The sequence below is a fragment of the Mus caroli genome, chromosome 10, assembly GCF_900094665.2.
Source record: "Mus caroli chromosome 10, CAROLI_EIJ_v1.1, whole genome shotgun sequence".
In the NCBI taxonomy this organism is placed as follows: domain Eukaryota; kingdom Metazoa; phylum Chordata; class Mammalia; order Rodentia; family Muridae; genus Mus; species Mus caroli.
In genome coordinates, this window is record NC_034579.1 from 15905899 (window position 1) to 15918426 (window position 12528).

The window sequence follows — 12528 nt, forward strand, 5'->3', positions numbered from 1 at the left end:
GGGAATTCTTTGTCGTTGTTTGTTTGTTTGTTTTGTTATTTTAAATTCAATTGCCATAGGTAATTTAGAAAGTTCTCAGTGGCAGCTGGGAGTGTAGCTCAGTTGGTAGAGTGTTTGCCTAACATGTAGGAAGCCCTGTGTTCAGTCCACAGTATCACATTAAACTGGGTATTACATGCTGGTAATCTCAGCACTGGGACGGGAAAAGCAGGAGGGTCAGAAGTTCAAAGTCATCACTGGGGGAAAAAAGAAAGTTCCCAATGTGTTGGCGCATGCACAAAGCCACTATATTCCATACATGGGAAGCATCTTCCAACAGAATATAAATGTGACGGAAACAAACTTCACATTCCATCTCTTTACAGATAGACTCACACTTTATTTTTTGACAAATATAAGATAGAAAAATATCGTAATGCGAATATAGCAGTGGCTCTTTTTGTAACAGAGTTTGGGGTGTGCAGTGCAGACCAAGGTGGTCTGTTTCCGTCTGGCTGTTCTACAGTCAACACTAAATATATTCCAGTCACTGCATTTGCTCAAAAGAGTATTACATGGGAAAATGGGTTTTTAAAAGGTTATAGCATTCAATAATAAATATTATAAAGCAAGGAACCCAAACAGCCTTTAAGATATATAATTACAAAGAACAAACTTTAGACTTCATAATCAAAGCTAGGAACACATGTCTTCAAAATAGCTTCAACATCTCCTATCAATATATAATAGAATACCCATTTTTTAAAAAAAGAAGGAAGAAAAATACGAGTAAACACAATATTGCAGATGACCCGAAGAGTAAACAATTCAGTGTATATTTATAAACGTCATTTCAACAATATACTCTTTGCCTAACAGGCAATAAAAACTAGTTCTGTCATCAGAAATGTGCCCCTGAATGTGACCTTTGAACTTATTAAGTGATACCATCATTACTACAAGCCATCTTTGGCAGGGGTGGCTGAGGGACTCTTGGTACATGCAGATGTTTGGTTATGATTATAAAGACAAAAAAAAAAAATGAATGTCCAGGAGTCTGAAGCTGAAATCGCTTTTGATTTGGTTAAGCACCTACACAGGTCTCTTCCTTCTGTGGCACCTCAGGCAAAGTCCCACTACATAATTAATAAATAATAAATAGGTGCTAATTTGTCTCTGTCTGTCCCTTTCAGCTCTTGCGTCTCTAACCCCCACTCCTCAGAATAAAACTGGAGGCCCTTCTTTAGACGTTATTTCTGCCACATAAAACGGCTGTATGTAATATGTACATACATGCATGTCGTTTTCAAGGACTGGGTAGTGCCTCGTTTTCCATCAAATAATCCTTCTTCATGTACTTAGTTCCCCTAACTAGTCTCCACACTTCTAAGTAAGTGTCCTTTAAGGACCTCCTTCCCACCTCATCATTATGCCCTTCTGCTCTTGAACTCCTAGCCACCAGCGAGATCCCTCTGATGCTGCCCCTTGACTCTTGCCCACCTTGCTGTACGGAGTCACCTGCCCCCTCCGCACTCTCTGGCTCGCTATTTCCGCTCTTGGCGGGCAGCTCCTCCATAGCGAAAGGCAACTGGTCCCCACTTGACTGTCGCTCCTCTCCCTCTGCCTGCGATTCCAGATCTTCATAATTGCTTTGTCTTCTGGTCTCCAAGAATTTGGCCACACAGTAAATGATGGAGCCCAGGGTGTTCACCACAACGCCGGCAATGAACAGAGAGGTGGGCTCCACGTCGCTGAACGCCACCATGCCCACCGTGATAGTGGCGATGCTCTTCACCACGCCCACGAAGCTGGTGGTCACCGCAGAGTTGATGTAGGTACAGTGCAGTGTGGTGAAGTTCATGGCACAGCCGATCAGGATACAGGCCACGAATATGGAAACCATGGCCGGGTCCTTCCAGCCTGGAAAGGTCCAGGCGTGGATGGAGTCGGTGCTGGCGAAAGAGCAGATGACCAGCAGAGGGGTGGCGGAGACGGCGATGACATACTGTGCGGTGAGAGGCCCGTGTTCCGTGTCCGCGCTCGCTTTCTGGATCAGCACCAGGTAGGCTGCGTGCACCAATACAGCCAGCACGCCCGTTACGTACCCAATGGGGTCGCCCGTCAGGTCGCCAGCTCCTGAGCGCACCAAGACGGCAGAGCCAGCGCGGAAAAGAAAAAGAGAAGACACAGGGTTGGGTATCCACTCCAGGAAGCATGTCGACTTGGGGGAAAAAAAACCTTAGCATCCCACTTCTGCCCACGAATTTTCCGAGTGCCCAACAGAAACCCTCCTTGCATCCATCTCTGTGTCAAAATGCGACCGTCAAGCCGAGCTAATGTACCCGGTCTTCCTCTAGCCAGGGCGAAGACCAGGGAGAGATCAGATGCTCTCTGGGTAGGGTCCTTGGGGTCCCTGAAGCCTGCACGGAGGCCACCTGGGAGGGTGGTTCCCGCCCCGAGGGCACCGGAAGGGACAGGGAACCCCAGCTAGCGGCCTCGACCGAGCGCGGGCGCTGGCACGGCCCCGGAAAGAGTGTTTCCCCTCTGCCTGCAGCTGGATTCCCCGGGGTCTTCCCCGCCCCTCCTGCCCTTGAGCCCCGCGGCCGGTCCCTTCTGCCTAGGGCCCGGGTACGGAGCCCAGGCTGCTCAGGCTTCACTCCCGTCTCTCCAGCTCCCCAACCCCGCGTGATCCGAGGAAGTTCCCGGCCCCCTTCCTTCCGGCTCAGTGCAGGGCTGGACTCCAGTTCTCTGCGCTGGCGACTCTCCATCCCTCCTGAGGAAGGGGCTGAACAAGAAAGACCCGGGTAGGGGAGGAAAGGGGCGGGGGGCGGAAGCCGGGACACCTGGGGGGCAGGGCTGATGGAGGAGGCTTGAAGGCTGAGGGAGGCTGCGCTGGGTCTCAGAAGAAAAGTCCCTTTTGTGATCCCAAGGACCACTCAAAGCTCCCTGCCTCACTGCCTCAGTATCCCCATCTGGCAGTGAGGGCGTTGCACCGAGTGGTCCCAGCGGTCTCTATCGGGTGGGTTGGGTGGACCAGGGCTGGCGTGGGTCCCGCTCACCTGCCAGGGCGGCGCCGCAGGTGGTGATGAGCACGGCCGCCAGCACCCCGGGCGAGGGCGCACCGTTCTTGAGCACCAGCACACCGATGAGCATGGTGACTAGGGGCAGGCAGCGCTTGAAGACTACGTACATGGGCAGGCTGAGGCCGCGCAGCGACCAGAGAGTGAGGCTGGACTGCAGCGTGGAGAGCACGGCGACCCCCGCGAAGGAGCGAGCCAGGCTCAGGCCGAAGGGGGGCACGGCAATGAGCCCCAGGCGCCGCAGCAGCTCCAGGCTCAGCGCCGCGGTGGAGCTGGTCAGGCACTGCACCAGGGTCAGGAAGGAGAACTGGTAGCGGCTGATGAGGAACTTGAGCAGGATGTTGAGGGAGCCAGAGAAGACCCCGTGCGCGATCGCCACCGAGATGCCCAGCACGCGGCCCCGGCACAGCTGCCGCATCGCGCCGGCCCCGCCGTACTCCGCCGTGGCGGAGCTCGAGACTCGCGGGAGGTCGGCGAGGAGGCGCGGAGCGAGGGAAGCGGGGGCGCGGGCTGGGCGGCGGGACGAAGCGAAGGGCAGGGAGTGCGGGCTGGGCTGCGGAGGGCAGCTCCAGCCGGGCGTCCTCCCGGCTCAGCAGCTCCGCGTGCGACTGCCCCGCAGATGCCGGGAGGCGGGGGCGGGGGCCTCCGAAAAGTGGCAAGGGTGGGGGACGGGTGTGAGAGGAGTGGCGGGAATCCTAGAGACCGCGACTTGGAAGTAGGTGAGGATCCCTGATGAGCTGTGTCCCGTGCGGTTCCTGGGTCAGAAGGATGCTCTGCGGAGTGCGGACTGGACCTGCTGAGACGGCTGCCGCGGGGCGGGTGGAGCCTGCTTCCCTTGGGCATCCAGCACCCACGGGGGTCGGCTCTCCGGGCGCGGCACCTCCTCCCCTCCCACAGTGGCAGAGCAGCGGGGTGCGTGCTGGGGGATCCCCTGCACAGCTAAAGACAGTATTAGAAACAACGCTCCAGCATTGAGCACCGTTCATTGGTCGCAACAAGTGACGGCGCCCCCAGCCCGGTAGCCCGCGAGTTGCAGCGGATTTTCCACCCACGGTCTCTCTCAGCGCTGCACGGGAAATGAGACACGTCGGTGCTGGAGGGCGGCGGGCCCCCTGACATTAGATCCCAGCGCCTAAAAGAACCAGCTGCTGGGGAGTGCTTTGGAGCCCCGAAGTTGGCCTTTTCTGGTCTGTGAGCTTGGGTTCTGCGCCCCTCCCAGAAAAGGTCTTGAGATCCTGCGTGGCGCTGCAGGAGCTTTCCTTATGGAGGATGGCGTCTGGGCATCGGGTCGTGGAAATGGAGGGACACACTTAATTTAGGCAAAGAGGTAAAATAGGCAAAAGCAGACACTAACCGAGGGCAAGATGATAGTACTAGCAGTGAAGGAGCGTGAGGGGAAGGAGCCCAGTGGCCAGGTAGAGATAGATGGACTGCTGAAATGACGAAAGGGAGAAAGCAGAGGGTGTGTGACGCAAGGATGAACCATAGACACTCCACCCTGTCCAGGTGTTCCGGAGAACGGTTTTTGAATTCCAGGGAACCGGCTTCAGCTTGCTAGTCAGTCATGGGTGGCTTTGGATAGTAGGATTGTGTGGGTACCACTTTCTCTCGCCAGAGAGCACTCCTCTGCCCCATTGTGAAATGTGCGCATGTGTTCCTCCCTACTTTACCATTTGAGACTGTTCCCCCCACCCCCCTCGCTCCAGGTCCCTCCACCCCCACCCCAGTGAGGCTTTGATCTGAATTCACTTGCAGGCAAGTAATGTTCTGACCCTCAGAAAACTCAGCAGCGCAGAGCCACTAGCTTGGCTTCTGAAATCGCCAGCTACAGTCGTTTATTTCATGCTATTTAAAATTTATAGCGATGGCCAAGCTTCCGCTGAGAAGCTGAGGATTTGAGGTCTCTGGTCTCTGTGTCAAGTCCCTTTCAGCCACTGGGGTCTCATCTCTTAACGACTGGAATTTCAAACCACATCTCCTTGACTGAGCACATGGGTACATTTCCTCGAAATCTTTTATCTTCATGGTTTTGCACTTCTATGATGCACCCAACCGTAGAGTACAGATGTAGAAACGGATTATTAGCTCAGTAGGAAGAAATTGGAACAGGAATTAGAACCAGGTTCACTGCAGTTTCTCATGTGGGCCAGCTTTTGTATTGTGGGTGCTCTCGTGAGAAAGCACACCATCTCAGCCTTAGGCGGCAGGCTTAGGCTAGCGCCCAGCACAGCCACCTGCTGTGTCCCTGACAGGTGTGCACTCAGGTAAGTATGGGTCCGGCAAAGCTGACTTTGCAGGAATAACCCCTAGCTGCACTGTGCTTCAAAGTTTCCGGTTCCCTGAGTAGCTCTTGGGCTTTGGTTCCCCTGGGAACGCTTCACTTTTATTACTGTAAGCTGTGGTTACACACTATTAGCTATTTAAGAGACTGGTTGACAAGGGTTTAGGAAAGGCTGAAGTAGTCATACAAATCATGAGTATAGTTTAAGGGTGTATTCAAAATATACAGGGATCAAGACTGAACGTGAACTTTTTTTGTAACTAAGATTTTCAATAGGAGATTCCCGTTTCTCCTGACCACTCCAATTAACTGGGCCGCTGCTGCAAGCCATCCTATTATAAGCGAATGTTATAAAGAAGAGCCCCTACAGCCCTAGCTCTGAATGATTCATTCCTGCCAGCAATTATAATTACTTCCATTTTTGATACTAACATTAGTTGGAAGATTGGGGGCTGACTCAGCTACCTTACCCTTCTCGTTTAGGCAAGACTACTTAGCTTAGTATTTCTGATCTACGAGGTATGAAACAGCAGATTTTCTCTGCTGTATTATATATAGTTCCCTAGTAGGACCTAACAAATTAACCCATCTCTAACAAAAGTTGTTACTAGGTAAGTTCCTAAAGAAAGTCAGGAAAAATATAAATATCATAGTATATTTAGGAAGATCTAAGGCCACAAAGCCATCTGGCCAATTAGAATCAAGTTACCAAAGGTCTAGACACATGTTGTTTATCTTTATAGCTACTCAATAAATATTAGTGACATAAAATCAATCTGTCCGTTCATTCACTCAACAAATGTACTGAGCAACTATTTTATGCTAGGTAGTCAGTTGGGGGAGGATTCAAGGAGGACCACTCTCAGCTGGCCTCTGGGGAGCACCCATGGTGGGGTGTGAGGGAGCACCAGGAAGAGACAAGGGCAGCAAGAGAAAGAACATCCAGGAAGGAAATTACATCAGCTTGACAAGGAGCAGAGATGGCTTTCAGGAGAAAGAAGTATGGTTCTAATTAAACATACTTTATCCTTTTTAATTGTAAATGTGGCAATGCTCATTTGTTGTAGAACACATAAAGAAAACAAACTATAAATAACAAGCAAAGTCTGTCCTCAGTGTTCACCAGCTTCCACACCACACACTGCTCACAGCTGGCCGCCCTTCAGTCTTTTACACACGTACTCATATAATTGGGAGATCGTTTATTTGATGCTCATGAAGCTTGTTTTTAAAACACTGTGTGGTAATTAACTTCCAAGGTAGCCCCATTCCCAGTGAGCTCCTGTTTCCTTACTCGCATCCTTACTGACTTCTTCACTGGACTGAAGTTAGTCTTGGTGACCAACGCAACATAGCAGAAACAAGCATGTCACTCTGGAAGCTTCAGTCTTGGGTTTTCTCTTTAGCACTTCTAGGAAGGTCTAATGCCCTCTCTCTCCTATGGACACATCGCACGGTCTATGGGGAGTCCACAGGGTAATAGAGACCACATGTGACAGCTCATCCAAATGTCATGAGGAAACCCAAGGCTGAACAAATCAGCCAGGCCATTTCTGATTCCTGACTACTGGAATTGCAATACAGCAAGACAATGCATGTGGCTCTCAAATACATACCCTAACAGCACCGTGTTTTCGCATGTCAGAATATGAGTTTATGTTGTAAGCAGGCACACTGAAGGTTAATCTCTAACAATCTTATCATGTGTACACATGTGTCAGTATGTGTGTGCATACCAGTCTATGGAGTCCAGAAGAGGGAAGGGCTGGGGTCTGCTGAAGATGGAATTTTAGCAAGCTGTGAGCTCCTGATGTGGGTGCTGAGAAGGGATGCTCTTAACCTCAGCCTCTATTGCAGTTTCCGATACAGGATCTCTCTCTGGCACCTGGAGCTTGAAGATTAATTAGGCTAGGATGATAGGCCAATTAAGCCTCCTTTCTCTGCCTGTCCAGGGGTAGGATTACAAGCATGGCCCACCATATGCAACTTTTTACCTGGATCCATATTCTCATGGGTGCTAGTAAGTACTTCACAACTGAACTGCAACTGCAGCCCGCAGTCACTCTTTTCTTAAATGACTGGAGAAAGTCCCTCCTCTTCTTTCCTGTATGGGGGACTGACCTCAGGGTCTCACGAATCCGAGGGAGGCAGGCATTTTCCCACTGAGTTACTAAGAATCCTGGGAGTGTAACTGCTGGGTTGTGGAAGAACTGACCATGATTTGCTGCTAGATCACACTTACCAAGACAAAGTGTAACCACGCTCTCCGCTCTCAAAGTAACTGGATTAATTCACTGGATTGTGTCAGTACTGTAAATGCTTGCCAAAGCATTATGCAGAAACCAGGGGAAGCGACCTCACTTTAATTAGGATTTCTTTGCCATCAGCGAGGAAGAACATTTTGAAACACAGCAAACATTTGCTTTGCGACTTCTGTGAACTCTCCATTGGTATCCTGTCTACTTTTGTGTTGTCTAGTATTTTTTTTTAAAGATTGTCTTCATTTATGTGTAACCGTGTGTGTTGCTGCCACATGTGTCCGTGCCATCTGGTTGCTTGAAGAAGTCAGAAAAAGGTGCTGTAGCCCATAGGACTGGAGTTACAGGCAGTTGTCTCAAAGCGGCGCTAGGAGCCAAACATATGTTGTCTGGAAGAGAAAGACTACCACCCCAGCCTGTCTACTGATCTTTAAGAGTTCTTTATAAATTCTGGATACCGGGGCTGGGGCGATATCTCAGTCAGTGAAATGCTTGCCCCAGAACCCATGTAAATATAGTTAGATGTGATGGTACACACTTGTTATCTCAGCACTGGGGAGGGCGAGACTCACCCAGGTGGATGAGGTCCAGGCCTTACCAGCCAACTAACCTAGCCTTCCTTATCACTGAGTTCCAGACCTCTGACAGACTCTGTAAAATACCAAGGTGGAGGTTGTCCTCTAGCCTGCACATACACTGTACATACATGTGCACCTGCATATGCATGAACATGCATTCACACACACATAAAATAGTAAATTCTGGCTGTTAGCCAACAGGGGTTAATGCATCCTTGGAAGTCTATCCTTTCTTTATGTCCTCTCCCCACTAGCTCTGCTGTGTGGTTGCTATTTTAGAGTTTGCTGTCAATCTTCTTCTTTAGTCATTTCACATAATTTAAAATGATGAGTAAGAACTTGGCAAGCCAAAGGCAGAACACCTAAGGAACACAGACTAGCCTGAGCAAAGACAGAATGGGAAACTTGCATGATTCGGGCTTTTGTGAATATCTGGTGTTGTTGGAGTAACCTCGCAACAGGCAAGGACGGAGACTGAGCTGTCTGGTTAGGAAACGGAACTGTGATCCTACGGGCAGAGAGAGGTTTTTACAACAAAACTGGCAAACTCCAGTTATATGTTGGCTCAGTCTTTGGCAGCAACACCAGGATGGTGGCTCTGAAGGTACAAAACTAGAAATAAAGCAGATACTCAAGAGACTGGTGGCAATTTCTCAGAGAAACTAGGACAGTGGCGCTTGGGTTGAGGGGTAAAGGGACAGGACACTAAATGCAGTGTGTGGAGGAGGAGCTATAAGCTGTTATTAGGTCTTAGCTGACCTACACTGATGTTTAACTTGACTCTTCCTTGCTCTTGAGGGAGCTGCTGGTTTAGTAAGCAAGATGATTTTAGCTGAAAGAAAATGGGTTCACAGGCTTATGGGAGGGAGCTTCAGTGCGTGAAAGCAGGAGGCAGCCAATATTCAGCTCATAAGCACAGAAGTTGAAAAACAAAACTTGAGTAGATTGGCACATCTAAGGAGAGACATGTTAGGTAAGAAATTACTAAGGATTCACCTGTGGAAGAGCCAAAACACTGCCAAGGCGTTTGGAGAAGCGTGAAAGACAAAGGCAATGTGGGCTCTGCCCATCGAGAGAAAAAATGGACTTTGTGGGGTCTCCCAGGCTCAGGTGCAGCTTCTTCCCTTTGGGGGCTGAAAAAAAATGCAATTTTGTCAGTTCTCTCAAAATGATCAGAATCTAGTCACCAGAGCTCACATCTCCATTCTTTTTTTTAGCAAGCCAAATCATCCTATTAGTAAGACTGTCATGTGGTATTGGAAGACCCTACTGTTAAGGTAGTGGTCCACATGTCTGGGTAGCTCCCCAAGCTCAGTGCAAAATGGAGGACCCCCTTTCTCAGCAGGGCTTGCCCCTCTCCAGTGGCCTTCTCTGTCTGGAGAGTGTCTCTAAGCACAGGTGCCTGACCTCATCGGGAGGATGGCCTGCACTGTACAGAGCTTCCTGCACACACATAAGTCCCACTCAGCCCTTCCCACGGTATGATAATTAGGCACGGTGTTAAGACCAATCCCACCATTCCCTAAAAACCCTTATATACCTCAACCCTGAAATAATAAAGTAGAGCCCTCTCACTGGAGCTGTTTCTCTGCAAGTCCTAGTGTCATATTCACAGCATCCGAACCCTGCTCCCTCTGTCCTCATGGGCCTGGTGTCCAAAAAGGGAGACCCACAAAGTGGCAGGGGCAAAGGTTTTGAGTCAGCTATGCCGATTTCAAGTCAGCTTATTCAGCTGTGTACTGTGACTCCTGACACCCTAGCTTCCTTGTTTAGAAAGCAGAGAAAGTAATAAAGATTAAACTGATGAAGTAAGTAATAGAGGTTAAAATGGACTGCATACTAGCTGGATGTGGTGGTGCAGGCCTTTAGTCCCAGCACTGGGAAGGCAGAGGCAGGTGCACCTCTCTGAGTTGGCGGCCAGCCTTGTCTACATAGTTCCAGGACAGCCAGAGCTCAAAAAACGAACAAAAACAAAAAAAGAAACAAAAACAAAGAAATGTATAAATAACAAAAAGCAAAAACAAAACAACAACAACAAACCCTGCATATGTGGAAATGCTACACACTACCCTGATGGCAAGAAGGGTCACTGCCTCAGTCACACTGTCCTGTCCCAGCAGGTTGACAGGCAGCCTGGAAGGAAGATAAGATGGATGCTAACAGGTGGTCAGGAGATTTGTGCTGATGTCCCCCAGGAAGGACTTTTCATCTAGAAGCTACCAAGAGTTCAAAACACATGACCTGTTGCTTTTCGAGCAGTCTCCTTTTCAACTCCCAATAGTAGCTCCAAAGCCAACATCCCTTCATATCAGGAGGTCAGAGTCTAAACATTTCTCACATCCAGGAGCACAGGAGAAATGGACTAAAGGAGGTGGTAGGGACATTTTGCTGTTCTTGGGTTTTGATTGTTGAAACAGGCTCTCACTTTGTAGTCCAGTGTACCTCAGACTCACTGCAGTTCAGGCTGTGGCCCTCTTGCTGCAGCCTCTAAAGTGCTAAAATTATAGGCATGCACCACCACACTTGGCAAAAATCATTAAAAAAGCTTTTGATTTTGTTATAGGATAACTTCACGTAATATACATTCTGATTACACACTCCTCCAATTTTCCTCCCATCTTTTACCCTTCCTCCCTGCTACACCCCTTCCTACATTCACGCCTCGTTCTTGAGATTCACTGACTTTAACCAGTATTACCATGAATCTGGAACCATCCGCTGTAGCCTGTTGGGTCTTCAGTGAAAACACAACTAAAGACAATGACTGTTCCTCTCCCAGAATGTAACAGGAATCAGTAGTTCAGCCAAGAGAGGAAACTGGTAGTTTTGAATCCTGAGGTCTATTACTTTGTTACAATAATCTCTCATATTCAAAGAGGAAAAGAACTGCATTCATTGTAAATGTTAGTCTTTTACAGGCTCTGCTGATACAGAGCATCCACCATGGACCATTTTTTTATTGAGACACACTTTGTTGAGATGCTCTTAGTTCATGTGGAGGATAAGACAAGGAAAAGCTGAACGAAACTCCAGTCACAACTGTAAGGAAGAACTGAGTTTCCCTGTTCACCACTGCCCACTTGTTAAGCAATGTCCACTTCAAAAGGAGCTAGTGTTGCTGACCAGGATCCAAGAAAACAAGTGTTCCTCTCTGAATCATGCACATAACAAACATGCTTCATGTGTTCTACATGCCAGGCCTGGCGATGACAGTCTGAGTCCTCAGACCATGGACACTGAGCTGCATAGCTGACCATGTTTTCCATCTATGAATCTGCAAAGCTTAGAAGCAAACCTTTGGTCCAGTCAGCGGCAAGTTACAGAACTCTGTGATATGCATTCTGGCTCCTCTTGGTCTCAAACTCTGCTTCTAAACTTATGTAGTTTTGTTTTGTGTCTTCATCTGTCTTCATCTTGTGTTTTCTGGGATAAGACATAAACATGTAGGACATATGTACTTGAATTCATTTTTGTTCTGTTACAAGTATTTTTTTTTTCAAAAATTCTCAAAAGTTTGGCTATCCAGTCTTCCTGGCACCATTTGTTAAAGATGCTGTCTTTCCTCCAGTGTGTATTTTTGGAGTATCTGTTAAATACAGATGGCTGTGGTTATGTGTGTTCATGTTTGGGTCTAAGGATCTACATGTGGTTTTGCACCAGTTGGCTGTTTTCATTACTATGGCTCTGTGATATTACTTAGAACCTGGTATGGTAATCTCTTTAGGGCTGTTCTTTTTGCTTAGGACTACCTTGGATGGTCAGGGATCTTTTGTGCCCCACTATGAACTTTAGGATTTGTTTCTATTTCTGTAAAGAATGTCATGGGATGTTGAGTAGAACTGCATTCAGTCTGTAAACTGCATTTGGTAGGATGGTCATCTTGACAATATTAATTCTACCAATCCAGGAACATCGGATGTCTTTCCATCTTCTAACTTAAGGGCTTCTGAGCTGGCTCGGAGAGTAAAGGTGCTTGCCACCCAGCTGGAACTCTGGCTTCCATCAGTGAAAGGGCAAAGATTAAGAACCAACTCCTGAAAGCGGTCCTCTGACGACCACATTCGTGTGGTGCCCCCCTCCACACACACACATACATTCACACTAAAAATAAGTATTAACAAAATTAACATTCCCAAAAGCTTAAGAACTATAATTTCTGCCATTTACATAAAGCATATTTGACAAACAAGTGCTATACAAAATGTTTTGTTTTACTAATTTTTCAACTTTAACCTTTCCCAGTCAATATTTATAATGTTTCATTAAATATTTAAAAAGTATAATTTAAAGCCACCATAAAGGGCTATAACTAGAAGCCTTTGTAGGATCAAATGCTTTTGGCTCAATAGGCA

The 12528-nt window shown here is 48.1% G+C and overlaps 1 protein-coding gene across 1 annotated transcript; it reads right to left on the minus strand.

Moving 5' to 3' along the window:
- Positions 1 to 357: 357 nt before the first annotated feature.
- Slc35d3 (solute carrier family 35 member D3) lies at positions 358 to 3939 on the minus strand. Its single transcript, XM_021175235.2, has 2 exons — positions 3039 to 3939; positions 358 to 2115 (listed from the first exon to the last, which is right to left on the minus strand). The coding sequence occupies exons 1-2, from the start codon at positions 3475 to 3477 to the stop codon at positions 1286 to 1288; spliced, it is 1269 nt and encodes a 422-aa protein (XP_021030894.1). The 5' UTR covers positions 3478 to 3939; the 3' UTR covers positions 358 to 1285.
- Positions 3940 to 12528: the final 8589 nt, after the last annotated feature.